A 21,515-nucleotide genomic window follows, 5' to 3' on the forward strand; every position below is an offset into this window, starting at 1 on the left:
AGATCCCTGGTCACTGACATCATTGGCTACCTTTAAGATGCTCCTCAAAATCAATCTTTCTGCCCAAATTTTTGATCACCTTCCTCAAGTCCCCATTGTACAGAATACAATGTGGGAGGTTATGCACTTTTATAGGAAGAATAGAGGCATGGACTATTTTCTTAATGTGGAGAAAATTCAGAAATCTGAAGTGCACAGGGACTTGGGAGTTCTAGTCCAGGATTCTCTTAAGGTAAACTTGCAGGTTGAGTTGGTACTTTGGAAGACAAATACAATGTTGGCATTAATTTCAAGAGGACTAGATTATAAAAGCAGGGCTGTACTTCTGAAGCATTAGAAAACTCTAGTCAGACCACATTTACAGTTTGTGTGCAATTTTGCGCCCCAGACCTCAGGAACAATGTACTGGCCCTAAAGCGAGTCCAGCGGAGGTTCACAAGAATGCTCCCAGGAATGAAAGGCTTAACATGTGAGGAACATCTGAGGACTCTGGGTCTATACTTAATGGAATTTAGAAGGATGAGGTCCTTCTAATTGAAACTTACAGACACTGAATGGTTTGAACAGAGTGGACATTAGGAAGATGTTTCCGTTGGTAGGAGAGACTAGGACCCAAGGGCACAGCCATAGCATAAAGGGGAGACCTTTTAGAACAGAGACAAGGAGAAACTTCTTCAGCCAGAGAGTATGGAATTCATTGCCACAGAAGGCTATGGAGGCCTGGTCATTGAGTTTTATTTGAGACTGAGATGGATAGGTTCTTAATTGTCAAGGGGATCGAGGGTTATAGAAAGAAAGAGAGAGAATGGAGTTGAGATTGTAGACTTGCTCACTGAGCCAGTGTGTTTGGTTGCAGACATTTCATCACCCTGCTAGGTAACATCATCAGTGCTTCCCTGTTGAAGCGTTGGTGTTCTGTCCCGCTTGTTATTTATGTGCCTTGGTTTGTTGGGGTGGTTGGCATTACTTCCGGTTCTGTTTTTCAGTGGTTTTCATCAGGACATTATTCAAAAGGACCACAACACACTGCAGCAATCCAGAATTGCGCAAAGCAGAACAGGAGCACTTGTACGAAGTTTGTAAAAGGAATGGATACCCAGAAAGTACAATTTAGCCATTACCTGCATGACAGATCTTAACAAGAAGACAACTCTGTTAGACACACTAGTCACCATACATCAGAGACCTATCCGAGATGACCACGACTACTCAGACCCCTAGGTATCAGCATAGCCCACAAACCAACTACAACAGCTCCTGACAAACATAAAGGATCCCATACCCACAACCAATGAAACTAACATAAAAATACCATGCAAGATCTGTGAAAAACATTACATGGGCCAAACTGGAAGAAAACTGAAAATAAGGATACCCGAACACCAACTAGACACCAAGAGACACAACCAATTCTCACTGGTCTCAATACACGTGGACAAAGAAGGACATGAATTCGACTGGGTCAACACATCTATAATGGCATGAGCCAAACAGAGATATGCCAGGGAATTCCTGGAGGTCTTGCATTCCAACTGGAACTCCAACAAACACATTGACCTGGACCTGATACACCAGCCACTGAAAAATAAAACTGGAAGTAATGCCAAACACCCCAGCAAACTGAGGCATATAAATAACAAGTGGGACAGAACACCAGTGCTTCAACAAAGGCGCACTGACGACGTTACCTAGCAGGGTGATGAAACGTCTGCAGCCAAACACACCGGCTCAGTGAGCAAATCTACAACCTCGTCCACAACCCGAGTTACAAATCTTCTCAAAAACTTTAAAGAATGGGGTTGATAAAATTATCAGCCATGATTGAATGGTGGAGCAGACTTGATGAGCCGAATGGCCTAATTTCTGCTTCTGTGTCTCGTGAGTTTGTAGTTTGATGCTAAATTTTTGCTTGTTCATTAATGAAAAATGTTTTAGAATTATTTACTAAGTTAAAGATGCTATATTAATGGATGGCAGTGTTGCTCCCTTGGCTAGGAAATTGGTCTTTTTCATCCCTTTTAAAACTGCAGTCATCAATATTGCGCTGCAAAAGCTCATTTGGTCCTTCCATACTCCTCTTCGGTGGGCTCTGCCTTGATTTCTCTACCTTTATAAGGTTTTCATAGATTTCATCGAATCTGTACAGTGTGAAAACAGGCCATTTGGCCCAACAAGTCAACACCGCCCCTCCAAACAGCATACCACCGAGACCTACCCTTTCCCTATAACACGGCATTTCCCATGTTTAATCACCTACCTTACACATCCCTGGCCACTACGGTCAATTTAGCATGGCCAGTCTACCTAACCTGCACATTTTTTGGACTATGGGAGGAAACTGGAGCACCTGGAGGAAACCCATGCAGACACGGGGAGAATGTGCAAACTCCACACAGGCAGTCGCCCGAGGGTGGAATCAAACCCGGGTCCCTGGCGCTGTGAGGCAGCAGTGCTAACCACTGAGCCACTGTGCTGCCCCGAGGATTTGAATGTCTTGAGAGGCTGCAGAAGAGATTTACTGGAATAATTTCAGGGATTGGGAGTGTTTGTTACAAAGTTAGATTTGAGAAGCTGGTGTTTCCTCCTTGGAGAAATAGGAGATTTGACATTGAGGTGACAAGGTTATGACAGGTTTGGACAATCTAGACAAGCAAGAATAAAAGTTGTTACTTTAGGACATACAGATTCAAGGTTTTGAACAATAGATTCAGGAGGGCATGTGAGAGGTAATGATCTAGAACTCATTGCTCACAAGTGTGGTTGGAAGTGGAGACAGTCAATGATTTCTGATGTCAGTAAGGTGGACATTTGAAGGAAATAAGCATGAAGGGCCACAGAGATAGAGTAGAGGAGTGAAACTGGATTGCTTCACAAAGAGCAATCTGTAAGCCAGTCACTACTCATTAGGCATAATGACTCCTCCAGACTTGGTTGAGCTGATAGGGTCCAGGTGAACATGCTGAGTTGCTGCTTGTACTACCCTACCCTTCTGCTCATTTTCACAATGGTAGTCCTTTAGGTTGTACTCCATTGCACCTAACTATTCTGTCCTTTCCCATTCAGGTCCTTCCAATCTGGCTTCCCTATTGTCCACCATCGTGGATCACCACACCTTAAGAAAAGGGTGATTCTATGTCACTGCAAGCCTAGTACATTATCCCTGTTGCACAAATTCAAAAGTGTGCGTAGAACAACGAAAAGACCAATGGACCCACCTAATCCATAGCAACACTTTGTATTTAGAGGAGGTGAGGGAGGGATATTAAATGTGAGAACCTTTCAGCCAGGCAAAGTCAGATGAAAGTGCGTAGAAAGTGTGTGGACCTTCATCTGGAAAGAAGCAGCAAAACCTCAGAACTTCTTAGGGATGGAAGTAAGGATGGATTGGATGTCAGTGGTGAAAAAATGATGATTCAGGCTAGGAAACAAAAAGGTACCTTTAAAAGGAATATGCCAGCTTGTACTCATCATATTTCATTTTGTTCCAGCGCAGATTGATACATTGTGAAAATAAATACTTTCTGGCCTCTAATGACTCTCGATTTTGTGTCCCATAAGACCATAAGGAATAGGAACAGGAGAAGGCTGTTCGGCCCCTCGAGCCTGTTTTGCCACTCAGGATCATGGCTGATCAGACATTCCTCATGTCCGATCCTTGCAATTTTTCCATAACCCTTGATTTTACAATCAATGAAGAACCTATCTATCTCAGCCTTAAATATACACAAGGACTCTGTCCCTACAGTTCTCTATAGCAAGGAGTTCCAAAGACACTCAACCCTCTGAGAGAAGTTCTCCCTTACCTCTGTTTTAAATTGGCACCCCTTATTTCTGCCCCACTAGACTGTCCCATGAGGGCAAAGAACCTCTCATTACCCTGCCAGGAAATTGCCCTTAGGAATCCTATGTGTGTCAATGAGCTCAACTCTCATTTTTCTAAACTCGAGTAAATAGAGTCCTAATTCATTTAACCTTTGCTCAGAAGACAGTCCCTTGTCATATGACAAACCCTTCAACCTATCATATGCATCCATTTCAAATGGCTTAATTCCAGAGTGACAGCCCTTCACATTAAGACCGCATTTGACCGAGTTTGGCATCAAGGAGCCCGAGCAAAAGTGGAATCAATGGGTATCAGGGGGCAAACAGTCTACTGGTTGGAGTCATACCTGGCACATAGGAAGATGGTCCTAGTTATTGGAGGTTAGTCATCCCAGCTCCAGGACATCTCTGCTGGCATTCCTCAGGGTAGTGTCCTACAACCATCTGCAGCTGCTTCATCAATGAACTTCCCTCCATCATAAGGTCAAAAATGGGGATGTTTGTCAACGATTGAACAATGGTTTCAGCACCATTCGCGACTCCTCAGGTACTGAAGCAGCCCATGTTCAAATGCAACAAGATCAGAACAATATACAGGCTTAGTGGCAAATAACATTCGCGCTACACAAATGCCACTTGATTGACACTACATCCACAAGCATCCACTCCACTTCCGATGCTAAGTAGTAGCAATGTGTATTATCCAAAAGATGCACTGCAGAAATTCACCAGAGATCCTCAGACAGCACCTTACAAACTTGTCCTTCTAGATGGAAGTGGTCATAAGGGCAACAGATAGATGGGAACACCACCACCTTCAAGTTGCCCTCCAAGCCACTCCCCAACCTGACTTGGAAATATATTGCTGTTCCTTTGTTGTCGCTGGATTAAAGTCCTGGAATTCCCTCCCTAACTGCCTTGTGAATCAACCTAGAGCATGTGGACTGCAGCAGTTCAAGAAAGTAGCTCACCACCACCTTCTGAAGGGCAACAAGGATGGGCAATAAATGCTGGCCAGCCAGCGACTCCCACATCCCACCAATCAATAAAAAAAATCTAACTAGACGAATAATCCATTCATCATTTTGTAAATTTCAGTCATATGCCCTCTAAGCAAATGTTTTACTTTTCAAAGCAAGGCTAATTTTTGAAGCCTATCTTACAGGCCTGTATTCATGACAAAGAGCTCCAAAGATTTGTTGTTCTGGTTGTCTTGCTTTGCACCCCTCACAGTGCTGTCACTGATGACTGGATATAATAAGCATCATATTCTAGATGTACTAACGTTTTACCGATATTATATTAAATAATTGAAACAATACAAGCTAAAACCCATTTGCATCACTTGCAAAAACTGTTGCAGTAATAAGTTTTATTATATCATGTTTTGCAACTATATTATTACAGTGAAATGAAATGGGAAATGTGACCTCTTCTGAAGGCTGCCTGACAACAAAACTGGGTAGTTGGTTGAGAGAGATTGAAGGAGGCCCATATAGTTTTACTGAGAAGATGCATGGTGTTTACACTTGGAGGCAATGACAGCAGTCTGAGTGCAAAGGTGAATAGACTGATAGTCTCCAAAGTCCCAGAAAATGGATGAGAATGCTAAATTGTAAGTAGTTATGCATTAAACTGTCCATTTACTTCCAAGGTTAAAATAAGAGAGCTAGCATCTCAGTCGGCATTTCTGCTTTCATACATGGCATATCTCGTTCAAATTGCCATGAAAAAGGGCTTTGAGAGAGAAGCATTTCTGAGTTAGCTTTGAAATCATCAGGCAGATTCATCTGCCAGGTTCCAGGTGAAGCAGAGGAGTTATATGCACTAAGTTGTGGTTCATCACTTGGATTGAAAAGGTCGATGTCAGGAGGTTAAAAGGAGGTTGGAAGATTTGCCAAGCCTGTGGTAGAAATAGACTTTCCAGGGAAAAACTTCAATGAAAGTGATTTACTTCTGTGCTTTTATCTGTCTTAACCTGGGAACTTTTAATCCTAGGACTGTCTTGGAGTAATTCCGAGAGAACTGAATGCCTACTTAAAAGGACAGTGTTCAATATTTCTGCAAAGTATGTTTTAAGTTACAATAACAGAGACAAGGAGCATTTTGTTTTGTGATTTAAAATATAAGTTGCCTACAAAGTGTTTATTTAAATAGTGTTTTCAGTCTTCTGTTACATTGAAAATTTTAGAAGGTGAAATTAGCCTGTCGTCTTTTAGCTATTAAGTGGAAGTTCAAATTTCTTTTTAGAAGTTATTGGTCTTTAAGATCATAACAAAACTGCAAATGGTCATTCCTAATATTGTTTTTATTGGCCTTTTCTCTTTTATGAGCACCTTGTGGTACATCTTTGGTTTGCTAAACTTCAATTCATAACAGTACCCATGTGATGCTGTCTAATGGCCCCAGTACAGATCTGCAAGGAGTTCCCTTCGCTTTTGCAATTTAAGCCAGCTATCCATTGAATGCTGAAATGGCCTTGATTTCTAATTATTTTATCATGCCTCCCTTTACCATTTGCATTTTAGGAATCAGGGTATATGGTAACAACTAGCCTATCCTCATCAATAACACTTCACGGCAGGATTCACCATTCCTCATCCTCATTGAGCTCCCTGCCACCTTCACTGTGGACATACATTTTAACCTTCTGAACCATGTAACTAACTTCTCAATTTATTACATTCAAAATACTATTTATTTAAATGCAATTGTTTAATTTAGCATATACAGAATATATAGAACCAAAAACACACATTTCAAATGTAAGTAGTTGTTTCTGGATTTCTAATGTAAACCTCTACTGTCAAGGATAAGCAACTACATATGATGGGTACTTCCACCAATTTCTAAGTTTAAGGTAGCAACTGTTTGTACATTGCATCATACCAACTTAGAGCAGCTAATGTCTGTTGAGCAGCGAAGCTCCTGCTTTCTTCACTTGCCAGATGAATTATGTTTTTTGAGTGCACTGCCAATGAAAAGTGCAAATGAAGGACACTGGTTGTTTGCTTTTATATACTTGAAACTGAATCTTTGAACAATAACAACTTGGAGATTTATGTTTAATATGGTGTGGTGTCAGATTTTGTCAATAGTGTTCCTGTGAAGTGCCTTGGATTGTTTTGCTAATATCACAGGCACATTTATATGCAAATTATTTCATGAGTGTTACATGACAAAATGGCACTGAATCATGTAAAGTAGCATTCAAATAATTGACCGAAAGGTTGGCTGTTGAGGCAGGTTTTGAGGAGCGCCTACACAACTAAGACCTGGTGGCTGAGAGACTTATTGAGGAAATTCAAGAGCTAGATTTATAGAGTAATACAGCATGGAAACAGGACCTTCCGCCCAAACTGGTCTATGCTGACCATGGTGCCTACTCAGCTAGTTCCAATTGCCGACATTTGGTCCAAATTCCTCTAAACCCTTCCCTTCCATGTACCTATCCAAATGTTTTTTAAATGTTGCCATTGTACATGCCTCAACCACTTTCCCTGGCAGCCCATTCCATATATGCAGTACTCTCTGTGTGAAGAAGTTGCCCCTCAAGTCTCTCCCCTAATACTTTAAACCTATTTTCAATTCTCCATCCCAGGGGAAGAAGACTATATGCCTTCATCCTATTTATGCCCCTCACTATTTTATACATCTCAATAAGGTCACCCCTCATTCTCCTAAGTTCCAAGAAATAAAGTCCTATCCTGACCAACCTCTTTCTGTAACTCAGGCCTACTAGTTCTGGCAACATCGTCGTAAATCTTCTTTGCACACTTTCCAGTTTAACTGTGTCTTTTCTCTAATAGGGTGATCAAACCTGGACCCAATACACCAAGCGCAGCCTCACCAATGACTTATACAGCTGTAACATCCCAACTCCTATACTTGGCCAGTGTGCCAAATGCCGCCTTCACCACCCTGTCTACCTGTGACGCCACTTTCGATGAACTATGTACTTGTACTCCTAGGTCCCTCTGTTCCATATAACTCCTCAGGACCTTAGCATTTACTGTATAAGTCCTACATTGGTTTGACTTTCTAAACTGCAACACCTCACATTTATCTGTATTGAATTGCATTTGCCAATCCTCCACCCATTTCCCCATCTGATCAAGATCTCTCTGTAATTTTTGATAACCTTATTCGCTGTCAATGATACCTCCTAATTTTGTATCACCTGCAAACTTACTAATCATGCCTTGCACATTCACATCCCGGTCATTTATGTAAATAACAAGTAACAAAGGTCCCAGCACCGCTAGTCACAGGCCTCCAGTCCAAGAAACAAACTTCAACCATCACCCTCTGCTACCTACCATCGAGGCAATTTGGAATCCAATTAACTAGCTCTCCTTGGATCCCAAATGACCTAACTTTCATGACTAGCCTGCTGTGCAGGACCTTGTCAAAGGCCTTACTGAAGTCCATATAGACAACATCCACTGCCATACCTTCATCCACCCTCTTGGTTACCTCTTCAAAAAACTGTAAAAGATTTGTCAGACATGACTTCCTGTGCACAAATCCACACTGACTATCCTTAATCAGACCTTGACTATCCAAATGTTGATTGATCCTGTCTCTCAGCTAGAGTCTGGTCATCAGAAGGTCTTTTAAAATATGTCGCCTTTCACTTTCCTATTCAATGCAAGCTAGTTAATGGCTGCATTAAAATAGTGCACACAAACATTTAATACTAATATAATGATCAGTGAATGCAAAAACAGTTCAGAAAGGAAATGAAGGTCATTTGACTTGAGATGTATGAATTTGAAGGACTTGACTTTGTATGATTTATCCTGACGTCAAGTTCTGGGCTATCCAGATGTCAGATACTGTGGTGTTATTTTAGGAAGAGTTTTAACAGGACTCGCAGGGCATTTTGTACTCTCCAGTTTAAAAAGTTGAGCTTTTGAATTGTGGCCAGTAAGTATCTAAGAACGACCTCAGCTGGGAAGGACTGCGACCCCATATATTTTGTTTTGCCTGAAAAAAGACTTTAGTTAACCCTCAGCATGTGCAAATCGTTAGTAGGTACAGATTGAGAGTTAATCACCTACATTGCGTATTAAACTTATACTTGCATTACTGGAAAGTAACATTAAATTGATGGCTCACAGTCTCAAAATGAAGAATATTTACAGCTAACACGGGAATTTGCTTGCTTTGCTCGGATGCAAGATGGGTCAAAAGAGTTATTTCAATCTATACTCTACTATTTGGTCAGGATTGCAAGTTGATGCAGCAGAATTTCAAGTACAGTCACTGACAAAACAACTCCAACTTGGCAGTTTTAAGTGGGGAAAAACAGTTGCTAGAAATGTTCTGTGAATTATGAATTGTGCTCTGCCTGTTTAATGCTGTGAGGAAGAGCTTCAATCTCTCAGTTATCAAGCGCTAGGGGTTTGTAATTTTGAGCTGTTTTTGATTTCTTGCCACCCTCTAACAGTTGGTATCCTAATCTTGAATGGAGTTTGATTCTGTTTAATGAGTGCAGTTTCCTAGCTGTGCTGGGCCTTGGTGTGAGAGCCTGCACTAGAGCAGACCATTTTGACTGGGATTGAAGAAAAACTACAGTAGAATCAATGCCATTGTCGAAATCTGCATTTGATTGGCCACTGCTGACACAGTGCTGGTGCCTGCATAGGTCCAAGACACCAAATCAAAGCAGCATTAGTGTTCAGGTTATGAGGTATGAATGGAAGATTAGAAAACTTGGGTGGACAATGATAATGATGGCAGCACAGGAGGGGAGATTTCGATTTATTGTCACGTGTGTAAAAATACAGCAAAAAGTATTTTCTTGCATGTGAAACGCAAAATGTTGTCATGCTGCAGCGCCATATTGAAACACTTTGCAAAAGAAGATTTTACTGCAATAGATTTCATCTTTCCCTCTTGTTGTAACCCTTTGCTACTTCTCCACTCGCTGCTTGACATTGGCTGCAGTCTCTGTAACAGGCTCCAGGGTGTCGGTTACAGTCTTCAGGGTCTCGGTTACAGGCCCGACTCTGCCATCACTGCCACTCCAACAATCACCACGTCCAAGCTGGAACCATGGGCCTGGTCTCATACCTCCTGTTCCCTCTCTGATACTCTTCCAGACGCTGTCTCCAGGGTCCTGCTCTGGGCTCCTCCACTGACGACGCTGAAGTTTCTGTGACCTCAGTGCCAGCACCAGAGCCAGCCAGGGATCTGGGCCTGGGCACGGCCTGGTCCCAACCAACTCCTCTGCAGAAAATCAATGAAGCTGCCACGGCACCAAACGATGAAGATGTATGAGATGATGTGGATGCGGCCTACTCCACTGCATGGTACCCATGGACGGTTGGACCCTGGGATCAGGAGCCGAGTGCTGCCAATCCTACTGCTGCAGAGAATGGGGCAGAGTAAAATATGCTTTGTCATGTTTTGTTATTTTATTGTCCCCCACTATGTTCCTATACATGTACCTCATGCTAAAGTTAACATTACATTACAGTTCACTCTTCTAATATATCTGAAAGTCCAGAGGTATCAGAAATAATAAAGCTGAAAGGTCACTTGCAGGCATTTGTAAATGAATTAAGTAGAGCTGTATCCTACATAAAAGTTTATTTTGCACGGACTTTAGATTTCATGAAGCCATGTCTGAAAGTGACACCAGAAAGGAGTGGAGACAGTTACGTTATCGCTGATCCCTTTGCATGAATCATTTTAGCATTTTTTTTTAAGCTCCAGTAACTTTAGATACACTCAGTCACTGTTCAGTGATTCAAGATTGACATTCACATTCTGCTGAATCCATTGTCTGCTTTAGTGTTTTGGACTTTGAATCTATCAGATCCCTCTTTCACACATATTCTTGTTGGGTCATGCAAAAAAAAGGTGCAATGCCTTGATTCACCAAGCCCATCCACACTTCATTTGAACAATGAACATTTTTAGGTTAGTTGAATTGGAATTATCTTGGTCAAACATGTTGAGGCTGATTTGGGACTCAGAATGGTATCCAGGTACAAACGTTTCCAGTCACTGTGATATGTATATAGATCATTTTGTCTTGACTTTGGATTTTTGAATTTTGAGCGAGTAGTATAGTTTTTCTGTGTGTCTCTGAAGGGGTTTAATGTAAGTATTTCTATAGCCGTAGTGACTTATTTTAAAACCGTTTGAGAGAGATCGCCTGCAAGAAGTAATGGGTTTTTATTCACATTGGGAGGGTTTATAAAGTACACACCACAGTGCAGTAGGTTTTCCGATAGAGGATTCTGGGCATTTTTTTTAAGTTTCAGAAGGAACACCGTGACTGGCAGTGAAACATTCCAGTTTCAGTTTGGGGCAGGTCTGCTGAGTTCTTGGCTGAAGATGGACGCGTAAAGCTGTTGTTCCTGAGAAAAGAAGATATTGAGATTTGTTTTAAAAAAAACTTGCTAATAGTTCCAGACCAGAAGTGTTTTGGAAAAATCCCTAAGGGGTTAATTCAAGCTGATAAAGTTTAAGCTGAAGTGAACGAAGGCTTGAGGACGTGGCTATCAAATTCTCCAATTGGATGTTGAATGAAGGATTTCATTGTCACATGTATTTTGCAGTGAGAAAAACAGTAAAATACAATGAAAAGCTTTTCCAGTGTCACCACAACCCGGTGCCATTTTGAATAGTTTTAAGAATAAGAAACAAAAAAGGCTTGAAGAGTGTCCTTCAGTCCTGAGCCAGTTCATCGTCAACGACACTTATGCCGCCATCCTTATCCACCATCTACACTGGACCAAACCAGTATTCACATTGCCATTCTTAGGGCGCCATCTTTTGCCGCTGGGTCGATTATTCTCTACCATGCCTTTAAGACCCACCGCCGTTAGAGTTGTATCTCTCGTCACTGGGCTCGCCTTGTCAATGTAGCCGTGATGCCCTTTGGCCACTGATTCACTGCAGCTATCATCAAACCCAACAAACAATGAAGTCACCAATCCTCACGCACCATCTTTCACTGCTGGGTCTATGCCACCAACATCGCCTCTGCTGACGTAGCAGCTGCTGATTCCGATGTCAGGTCCCATGTTCGCCCCGGAAACGTAAGGAGGGGCTCACTTGTTGCTGCCACAAGATCCGTGTTGGACACAGCATTCAGGAGGTAACTGGAGAGCTAAGAATTGTGAAATTTGGCATTTGGGAGGAGTAGTTTGAAAAGGTTTAGTCTTAGCAATGGGTAGAGGACCTGAAACTGGGTGAGTGAAGAGATTGGCAGAGGAATGGGCCTCATTAGGTAACTGAGGAAGTGAACTAGAGAAGAAAAGGGTAAACTGAGTAACTGAAGTCCACAATATGAACACAGAGCATCACTGAAAGAGGAACAGCAAGCAAAGTGGAATAAATGAGAGGCATAGATAGAGTGGATAGCCAGAGACTTTTTCCCAGGGCGGAAATGACTATTACAAGGGGGCATAATTTTAAGGTGATTGGAGGAAGGTATAGTGCAGATGTCAGAGGTAGGTTCTTTACACAGAGTGGTGGGTGCGTGGAATGCGCTGCCAGCGGTGGTAGTGGAGTCCGATACAATCGGGCCGTATAAGCAATGCTTGGATAGGTACATGGATGATAGTAAAATGTAAGGTATGCAGGGTAGTTTGATCTTAGAGTGGCACAACATCGTGGGCCAAAGAACAGTACAGCACAGTAAAGGTCCTATGTTCGTAACGAAAGTGGAAGGTAGGATGAAGCTTCTTAAAACTGAAGGCTATTGATCAAGGAATTATTCACCAGATGTGGGCCTTCACATAGGGTTTTTTCCTCTATTCATTTGTGGGATGTGGGCGTTGTTGGCTGGCCAGCATTTCTTGCCCGTCCCTAGTTGCCCTTGAGAAGGTGGTGATGAGCTGCCTTCTTGAACTGCTGCAATCCGCCTGCTGTGTGTTGACCCACAATGCTATTAGGGAGGGAATTCCAGGATTTTGACCCGGCGACAGTGAAGGAACGGCGATATATTTCCAAGTCAGGATGTTGAGTGACTTGGAAGGGAACTTGGAGATGGTGGTGTTCCCTTATGTCTGATGCCCTTGTCCTTCTAGATGGAAGTGGTCGTGGGTTTGGAAGGTGCTGTCTGAGGATCTTTGGTGAATTTCTGCAGTGCATCTTGTACATAGCACACACTGCTGCTACTGAGTGTCGGTGGTGGAGGGTGTGAATACTTGTGGATGTAGTGCCAATCAAGCGGGCTGCTTTGTCCTGGATGGTGTCAAGTATTTTGAGTGTTGTTGGGGCTGCACTCATCCAGGCAAGTGGGGAGTATTCCATCACACTCCTGACTTGTGCCTTGTAGATGGTGGACAGGCTTTGAGGAGTCAGGAGGTGAGTTACTCACCGCAGTGTTCCTAGCTTTTGGCCTGCTCTTGTAGCCACTGCGTTAATGTGGTGAGTCCAGTTGAGTGAGTTTCTGGTCAATGGTAATGCCGCAGGATGTTGATAGTGAGGGATTCAGTGATGGTAACATCATTCAGTGTCAAGGGACGGTGGTTAGATGGTCTCTTTTGTTGGTGATGATCATAGCGTGGCATTTGTGTGGCGCAAATATCACTCCCACTTGTCAGCCCAAGCCTGGATATTATCCAGATATTGTTGCATGTGAACATGAACTGGTTCAGTATCTGAGGAGTAACGAATGGTGCAGAACATTGTGCAATCATTGAAGATCATGCGCACTTCTGACCTTTTGGATGGAAGGTCATTGAGGAAGCAGCTGAAGATGGTTGGGCCTAGGACACTACCCTGAGGAACTCCTGCAGAGATGTCCTGGAGCTGAGATGATTGACCTCCAACAGCCACGACCATCTTCCTATGGGTCAGGTATGACTCCAACCACAGGAGAGTTTGTCCCCTGAAGCCCATTGATTCCAGTTTTGCCAGGGCTCCTTGATGCCACACCCGTTCGAATGCAGCCTTGATATCAAGGGCTGTCACTGTCAACTCACCTCTGGAATTCAGCTCTTTTGTCCATGTTTGAACCAAGGCTGTAATGAGCTGGGTGGCCCTGGCGGAACCCAAACTGGGTGTCACCGAGCAGATTATTTCTGAGCGGGTGCTGCTTGATAGCACTGTTGATAACACCTTCTGTCACTTTACTGATGATCGAGAGTAGACTGATGGGGCGGTAATTGGCCGGGTTAGATTTGTCCTGCTTTTTGTGTACAGGACTTACTTGGGCAATTTTCCACATTGTTGGGTAGATACCAGTGTGGTAACTGTACTGGAACAGCTTGGCTCGGGGAGCGGCAAGTTCTGGAGTACAAGTCTTCAGTACTGTTGCCAGAATGTTGTCAGGGCCCATTGCATTAGCAGTATCCAGTGTCTCCAACTGTTTCTTGATATCATGTGGAGTGAATCGAATTGGCTGAAGACTGGTATCTGTAATGCTGGGGACCACTGGAAGAGGCCGAGATGGATCATCCACTCAGCACTTCTGGCTGAAGATAACTGTGAATGCTTCAGCCTTATCTTTTGCACTGACGTGCTGAGCTCTTTCCATCATTGAGGATGGGGATATTTGTGGAGCCGCCTCCTCCAGTGAGTTGTTTAATTGTACACCACCATTCACGACCGGATGTGACAGGACTGCGGAGCTTAGATCTGATCTGTTGGTTGTGGGATTGCATAACTCTGTCTATCACTTGCTGCTTTCGCTGTTTGGTGTGCAAGTAGTCCTGTTTTGTGGCTTCACCAGGTTGATACCTCATCTTCAGGTATGCCTGGTGCTGCTCCTGGCATGCCCTCTTGCACTCCCCATTGAACCAGGGTTGATCCCCTGGCTTGATAGTAATGGTTGAGTGGGGGATATGCTGGGCCATGAGGTTACAGTTTGAAGTACAATTCTGCTGCTGTTGATGGCCCACAGTGCTTCATGGATGCCCAGTGTTGAATTGCTAGATCTGTGCGAAGCCTGTCCCATTTAGTACGGTGATAGTGCCACACAACACGATAGAGGTTGTTCTCAATGTGAAGGTGGGACATTGTCTCCACAAGGACTGTGCGATGGTCACTCTTACCGATACTGTCATGGACAGATGCAGCTGCAGCTGGCAGATTAGTAAGGATGTGGTCAAGTGTGTTTTTCCCTCTTGTTGGTTCCCTCACCACCTGCCGCAGACCCAGTCTAGCAGCTATGTCCTTTAGAACCCAACCAGCTCAATCAGTAGTACTTCTACTGAGCCGCTCTTGGTGGTGGACATTGAAATCCCCCACCCAGAGTACATTTTGTGCCCTTGCCATCCTCAGTGCTTCCTCTAAGTGTTGTTCAACATGGAGGAGTACTGATTCATCAACTGAGGAAGAATGGTACGTGATAATCAGCAGGAGGTTTCCTTGCCCATGTTTAACCTGAAGCCGTGAGACTTCATGGAGTCCGGAGTCAACGTTGAGAACTCTTACAGCAACACCCTCCCGACTGCCACCACCTCTGCTGGGTCTGTACTGCCGGTGGGACAGGACATATCCAGGGATGGTGATGGTGATGGTCGTGTCTGGGACATTATCTGTGAGGTATGATTCTGTGAGTATGATTATGTCAGGCTGTTGCTTGACTCGTCTGTGAGACAGCTCTCCCAATTTTGGCACTAACCCCCAGATGTTAGTGAGGAGGATTTTGCAGGGTCGACAGGGCTGTCTTTTCCGGTGCCTAGATCGATGCCAAGTAATCCGTACAGTTGCATTTCTTTGTGACTTTGTAGTGATTGGTACAACTGAGGCTTGGTAGGCCATTTCAGAGGGCAGTTGAGAGTCAACCACATGGCTGTGGGTCTGGAGTCACATGTAGGCGAGACCAGGTGAGGGCAGCTGATTTCCTCCCCTGAAGGACATTAGTGAACCAGAATGGCATAATATTTTACATGAAAGGAAAGGTGATAATTATTGAGAAAAGGAGGAATTTAAAAGGATCTGGAGGTTGCAGAAGACAGTGTCATCAAGAGCTGGGAGTTGGACGCTGTCGGAAATATAGCTAATCCTGGGATACTTGTTTTATCTAGTTTACTATGTCTAGAATGACCAGGACTTGGTGGTTTACTGCTGAGAAAATGTTGTGAATCTGATTATAATTTTCCCAGATGCTTCATGAAATAGGAAAAGAGTATTTCATCCTAAGGAGTTTAGGAACCTTCAATAAAGGATAGAGTAAGGAAGTATAGCTCAGTCAGCTGCACTTTCACTGATAGAGGCGATAACTGGATGAACTTGTAGTGAATTTGAATAAGCATGAGTTTGTTACCTCTATTGAGTACAAGTGACTGTCACAGGTTTTCCTTGCCAATCTTACAGAATTCTTTAAAGTGTTAATTGAGGGCACAGATAAAAGAGATGCAATGAATATAGTTCAAATGGATTTTGAAAAAAGTAAAAAACCAAAAGAACTGTGGATGCTGGAATCAGGAAAAAAAAATCAGAAATTAGAGGAAATACTCATCAGGTCAGGCACCATCTGTGGAGAGATAACAGTTAACATTTCGGGTCTAGTGATCTTTCTTCAGAACTAGTTTGAAAAAAAGTACTTAATGTGGCATGACATTAGAAACTTGTGGTGGCGATGACACATGGAGTTAAACAAAATGCTGCCACTTAGGTGGGAAAGGATGGAGAGAAGAAAAAAATGGGGCTGAAGAAATGTTTCTGATTTGTAAATATGTAATGAATGGTGTTTCACAAGTAAATGTTTTGGTAAATTATGTTTAATTTGCAGGAATTGAGCAAACAATATTAGAATTTGCTGCTTGACACCAAATTTGTGATGGAAGGGAATGTGTTGGCAAGTTGCAATGAGGATTGAAAAGTTGAAGGAATGCACAGATTACCAGAGTGGGCATTTAAGTGGCAAATACAGATGAAGCTTAATCTAGATAAATGTAAGGTGCGACATTTGGAGGCCAAATCAGGGTAGGACTTATACACTTGCAGGTAAGGACTTGGAGAATGTTGCTAAACAAAGAGACCTTGGAGTGCAGGTTCATAGTTCCTTGAAAGTGGAGTCGCAGGTAGGCAAGGTAGTAAAGAAGGCATACAGTACGCTTGCCTTTATTGGTCAGTGCATTGAGTATAGGAGTTGGGAGGTCATGTTGCAGCTGAACCGGTCATTGGTCAGGCCACTTTTGGGATATTGCGCTCAATTCTGTCTGCCTGCTGTAGGAACAATGTTGTGAAACTTGGAAGGGTTCAGAAAAGATTTACAAGAATGTTGCCAGTGTTGGAGGGTTTGAGCCATTGGGAGAGGCTGAATAGACTGGGGCTATTTTCCCTGGGGTGTCAGAGGCTGAGGGGTGACATTCTAGAAGTTTCTAAAATCATGAGGGGCATGGATAGAGTAAATGGTCAAGGAGTTTCCCCTAGGGTAGGAGAGTCCAAGAGTACAGGGCAGAGGTTTAAGGTGAGAGGGGAAAGATTTAAAAGGGACCTAAAGGGCAACTTTTTCACGCAAAGGGTGGTGCGTGTATGGAATGACCTGCCAGAGGAAGTAGTGGAGGATGGTACAATTACAACATTTAAAAGGCACCTGGATGGGTATATGAATAGGAAGCGTTTAGAGGGATATGGGCCAATTGCTGGCAAATGGGACTAGGTTAATTTAGGATGTCTGGTCAACATGGATGAATTAGACCAAAGCTGTACATCTCTATGACTGTAATGAAAGAGAAAAATTGTGGAACAGTACACTTTTAGGAGTAACAATGGAGAAGGCAAATATACCATAAATTGTAAAGTTAACTGAGTAGTCTCCTGGCGATAAAAAGCAAACAGAATCTTTAATATTCTGTCTCGAAATGCAAGGACTTGATTTTTTACAAGAGCTTACTTTGGATATTGTTGAAACATTGTGTATGGTATTGAATAACCCATTAAGGAAATGAAAGATGTGACGATGCTGTCATCTTAAGAGGTTATTTTGTTCCTGGTTTTTTTTTGAAGAGAGGTTGTAAGGCAGAGTTGCAGAGCTATCTCTAAGAAAGTAAACAAATTGTGAGGCCTTGGGTTTTTTTTAAATTTTGGGGCAATGTAAGCAGCCTGTGTGTGGCCAGCTCTCTCAGACCAGGCTTTCTAGTTTATTTTAGTTTTAGATTTAGTTTTAATCAGAGACTATTGGCGTCTCAAAAGAGTTGGAAGCTTCAGTGAATGTCTCCTGGCTGCTGTTCTCTCAGAATCTTCTCGATGTTTCTTTTCCATCCTCGAATCGAGAACTGCATTTGAGAATCTGTGACTGAGTTTGCCTTTGTGCCAAGGGGTGTGTTTGTGCATTGTTAGTATATTGGAACAATTAATTCGTAATAGGTACTGTATCTGTTATTCAGTTAACTTTTCTGATAGTTAAGTTATTCTAAATTCCTCTTTGTTTTGTTTATATTTTAACTGTAGTGTTTAAATAAATCATGTTTTGCTTAGTAGTTTGACCAGTCGCATTGCATCTGGAACACAGCACTTGACATCACCTTTAAAATAAGAAAAAGTGAGGGTCTAGGCTATTTTCTGAAATTATTTTGAGGGGATCTAGTGTGATCCATAACAAACAGGTGACCAATGAAAGATGTATCAAGGATGGAGCTGTAGGAATTACAGCTATGAAGAGATGGTGCAAAAGTTGAAGCTTTTTTTAAATTATAGCCTAGCAGGTGAAGCAATATCCTGATAGAAAGCTTTAAGATTATGGATTGTTTCCACTTGTGACGAGAGCGCACCTTTGAGATAACCAGAAGAATCAGAGATGTTTGATGTATGAAATTCTGCCACAGTTATTGAAGCAGAGTTCATTTTTTTTGAAAGAGAATAAGTTGCTTGAATGATTGGCATATTAAAAAGTCTATGCGAGAAAGCATGAATGTGGAAAAAAGACACTGCATTTTCTGTGCTGAAAAATTTAATGACCAATTTATTTTATAATTTATTGATGCAACTCTCTCTGCAGTACAAATTGGCCTAAATGCTTCTGGGTACGTTGTATATGTCCACAGAACCATGTTGTCTGTTTGCCATATTCAAACTGCTTTTCAGTTTTGTCCAGACTTATAGTTTGGTGTTCTTAGTCAGGTCACTGTTGTTTAACACTTAGCCTGGATGTGATAGCTGCAGCAAATGGCAAATTACTGGTGATTTTGGAGCTTCAGTATATGAAGCAATAAATGCCTCCATTGTCACATCAGTGCTGATTTTTTTTTCTCTTCATTCATGAGATATGGGCATCAAGGCTAGTCCAGTTTTTGTTGCCAATCCCTAATTTCCTTGAGAAGTGCTTGTGAGGACCACCTCCTTGAACTGCTGCAGTCCTCAATGTGTCGGTATGCTCATAGTATTGATAAGAAGGGAGTTCTAGGATTTTGTCCAGAGACAGTGAAGGAACATGGATATAGTTCCAAGTCAGGATGATTCATGGCTTGGAGGGCAACTTGCTGTAGATGGTGTTTCCAAGTACTTGCTTTCCTTCTCCTTCGAGGAGGTACAGGCAATGAGCTTAGAAGGTGTTGTCAGAGGCACCTTGACAAGTTACAACAGTGCATGTCTTGTAGGCTGTGTTGTCCTGCTTTGTAGCTACCATATTTATATGGTGAGCCTATTTCTGGTCAATAGCCCCCAAGATGTTGATGGTGGGGGAGTCAGCAATGGTAATGCCATTGCATGGCTAGGGCTGATGGTGAGATTCTCTTTTGGTGGAGAGGTCATTCCCTAGCACTTGCGTGGCATGAGTGTGACTTACCACTTAGCAGCAAAAGCCTGGACACTATAGAGTCACAGATATATAGCACGGAAACGGACCCTTTGGTCCAACTTGTCCATGCTGACCAGATATCCTAAATAAATCTAGTCCCATTTGCCAGCATTTGGCCCATATCCCTCTAAACCCTTTGTATTCATATACCCACCCAGATGCCTTTTAAATGTTGTAATTATACCAGCCTCCACCACTTCCTCTGGCAGCTCGTTCCATACATACATACAGCACTCTCTGCTTGAAAAAGTTGCATCTTAGGTCCACTTTAAATTTTTCCCCTTTCACCTTAAAGCTATGCCCTGTACTCTTGGACTACCCTACCCTACCCTGGGGAAATCACCTTGACCATTCACCCTATCCATGTCCCCTATCTGCCATGACTGTATAAACCTCTGTAAGGTACACCTCCAATTTTGGTGTCATCTGCAAAGTTACTAACCATACCTCATATGTTCACATCCAAATCATTTATATAAAAATGACAAAAGGCAGTGGAGTTGCGTACAGGCATAGACTGTTTTAATATTCTGAGGTGGTATCACAAATGATATTGACTGTTGTACTATCATCCAGGAATGTTCCTGTTTCTTACCGTATAATGGAAACGAGGTCATTGATGAAGCACCTGAAAATGATTAGACAGTGTAATAGCAAAATCCTGGACATTTAGCTTCTTGATTCTGGTCAATCAAGATTCTTTACAGGTGTAAGCATTTGTCTGTTTGCCACTGCAGGTATTCCCCAAGTATTGTGTGTTTGTGGTTTTATTAGCATGCAGCAGCTCTTGAATGAGGGCTTGGTTTGTCTTTGAAAGAGTGATCCAATTCAACATGCTCCCTTGCTTTGTTTCCCCACTGTCTTTTACTTATTTCCAAGTTAATATGCACCCAATTCCTTTTTCAAATGTAACATATCTGCTTACACCATCCCTTTCAGATCGTACTTTCCAGATCATCATTAAAAAAGATTCTCATCTCTTCTCCTCCACCCTCAAAACCTCTTTGTCAATTGTTTTGTATCTGTGTTTTCTGATTACCAGCCCTTCTGGAGGTGGAAACAGCTTTTCAATATATCTTCACCAATCTTTAATTTTTCTGTACCCAGTCACTGACATTAAACAGACCACAGATGGTAAATCACTTGGTTTATTTTTAAATTAAAACAATTTTATTTTATTCTGATGTTGCTGTTACCTCTAGCTAGATTACAGTTCTTAGCTTTTGAGTGCTTTGCCCAAATAAACACCCTTCTTAGAAGGTAAATGCTGACCTGCTAATGGCTCACAGAAGCATCACAGCCCAAGTGTAAACATGTCTAACATCTTATGTGGATAGACCTTAGGAGCAGGAGTCCTGGACGCATTCCTCCTACTCAAGATTGGGATTGTTGAGGCCAATTTTTTGTAGTGTAATTGCCTTGATTGACATGAGCAAACTTGGCACCAAATGAGAATCATAGCTAGTCTCTGTGCTCAGTTTCGCATCCGATTATCTGGCAAGCCGTCAGTATGGTTTGTTCTGTTGGGAGCATGTGAGCTGTGTTAGCAATTGAAATATGCAGCTAGCTTCATGCCACCTTTTTCATTTGTATTCCCACAGCTCCAAATCAGAGGCTGGAACCAGTAACCCTACCGGGAATCATATCTTGTTTACTATGTTTACTGTGTGCAGCTTTAAATCTAATCCGTGGGTTTCATGCAATGGAAAATGTGTTTCAGGTGAGTAGTGCAATTTGTGAATATTTCTGCAAATACAGTTCCTCAAAATTGAAATGTTTCTTTTCTTCATGGGATTTAAGCTTGATTGCATAAGATCATCTTGAATGCAAAATGCTTAAAGCATAGAGAAGGACTGGTGTAAGCAGCATACCACATCACCAGCTTATTGCAATTTTCTCCTCCATCTTTCCTCACTGTACAAGAGCTTCCAGTCCCAGCTGAGAGGTGATAAGCAATGGTCAACTGAGATGAAGTGAG

General features: G+C 42.4%; 1 protein-coding gene across 6 annotated transcripts in view; it reads left to right on the plus strand.

Moving 5' to 3' along the window:
• The window catches only part of sec22a (SEC22 homolog A, vesicle trafficking protein), a 55,835-nt gene extending 34,585 nt beyond the window's left edge, over nt 1-21,250 (plus strand). For 2 of the 6 annotated variants that reach the window (XM_048599513.1, XM_048599514.1), the window contains exon 5: nt 987-2,227. In XM_048599513.1, coding sequence (XP_048455470.1) covers nt 987-1,114 — 128 coding nt within the window. In that variant the 3' untranslated portion in view covers nt 1,115-2,227. Of the gene's footprint in view, nt 1-986; nt 5,438-9,929; nt 10,375-21,138 lie in introns of those variants that run through there. The other 4 variants (XR_007262527.1, XR_007262528.1, XM_048599516.1 and 1 more) reach the window with 4 other exon arrangements.
• Nucleotides 21,251-21,515: the final 265 nt, after the last annotated feature.

Source organism: Rhincodon typus, chromosome 7 (assembly GCF_021869965.1).
Source record: "Rhincodon typus isolate 14 chromosome 7, sRhiTyp1.1, whole genome shotgun sequence".
NCBI lineage: Eukaryota > Metazoa > Chordata > Chondrichthyes > Orectolobiformes > Rhincodontidae > Rhincodon > Rhincodon typus.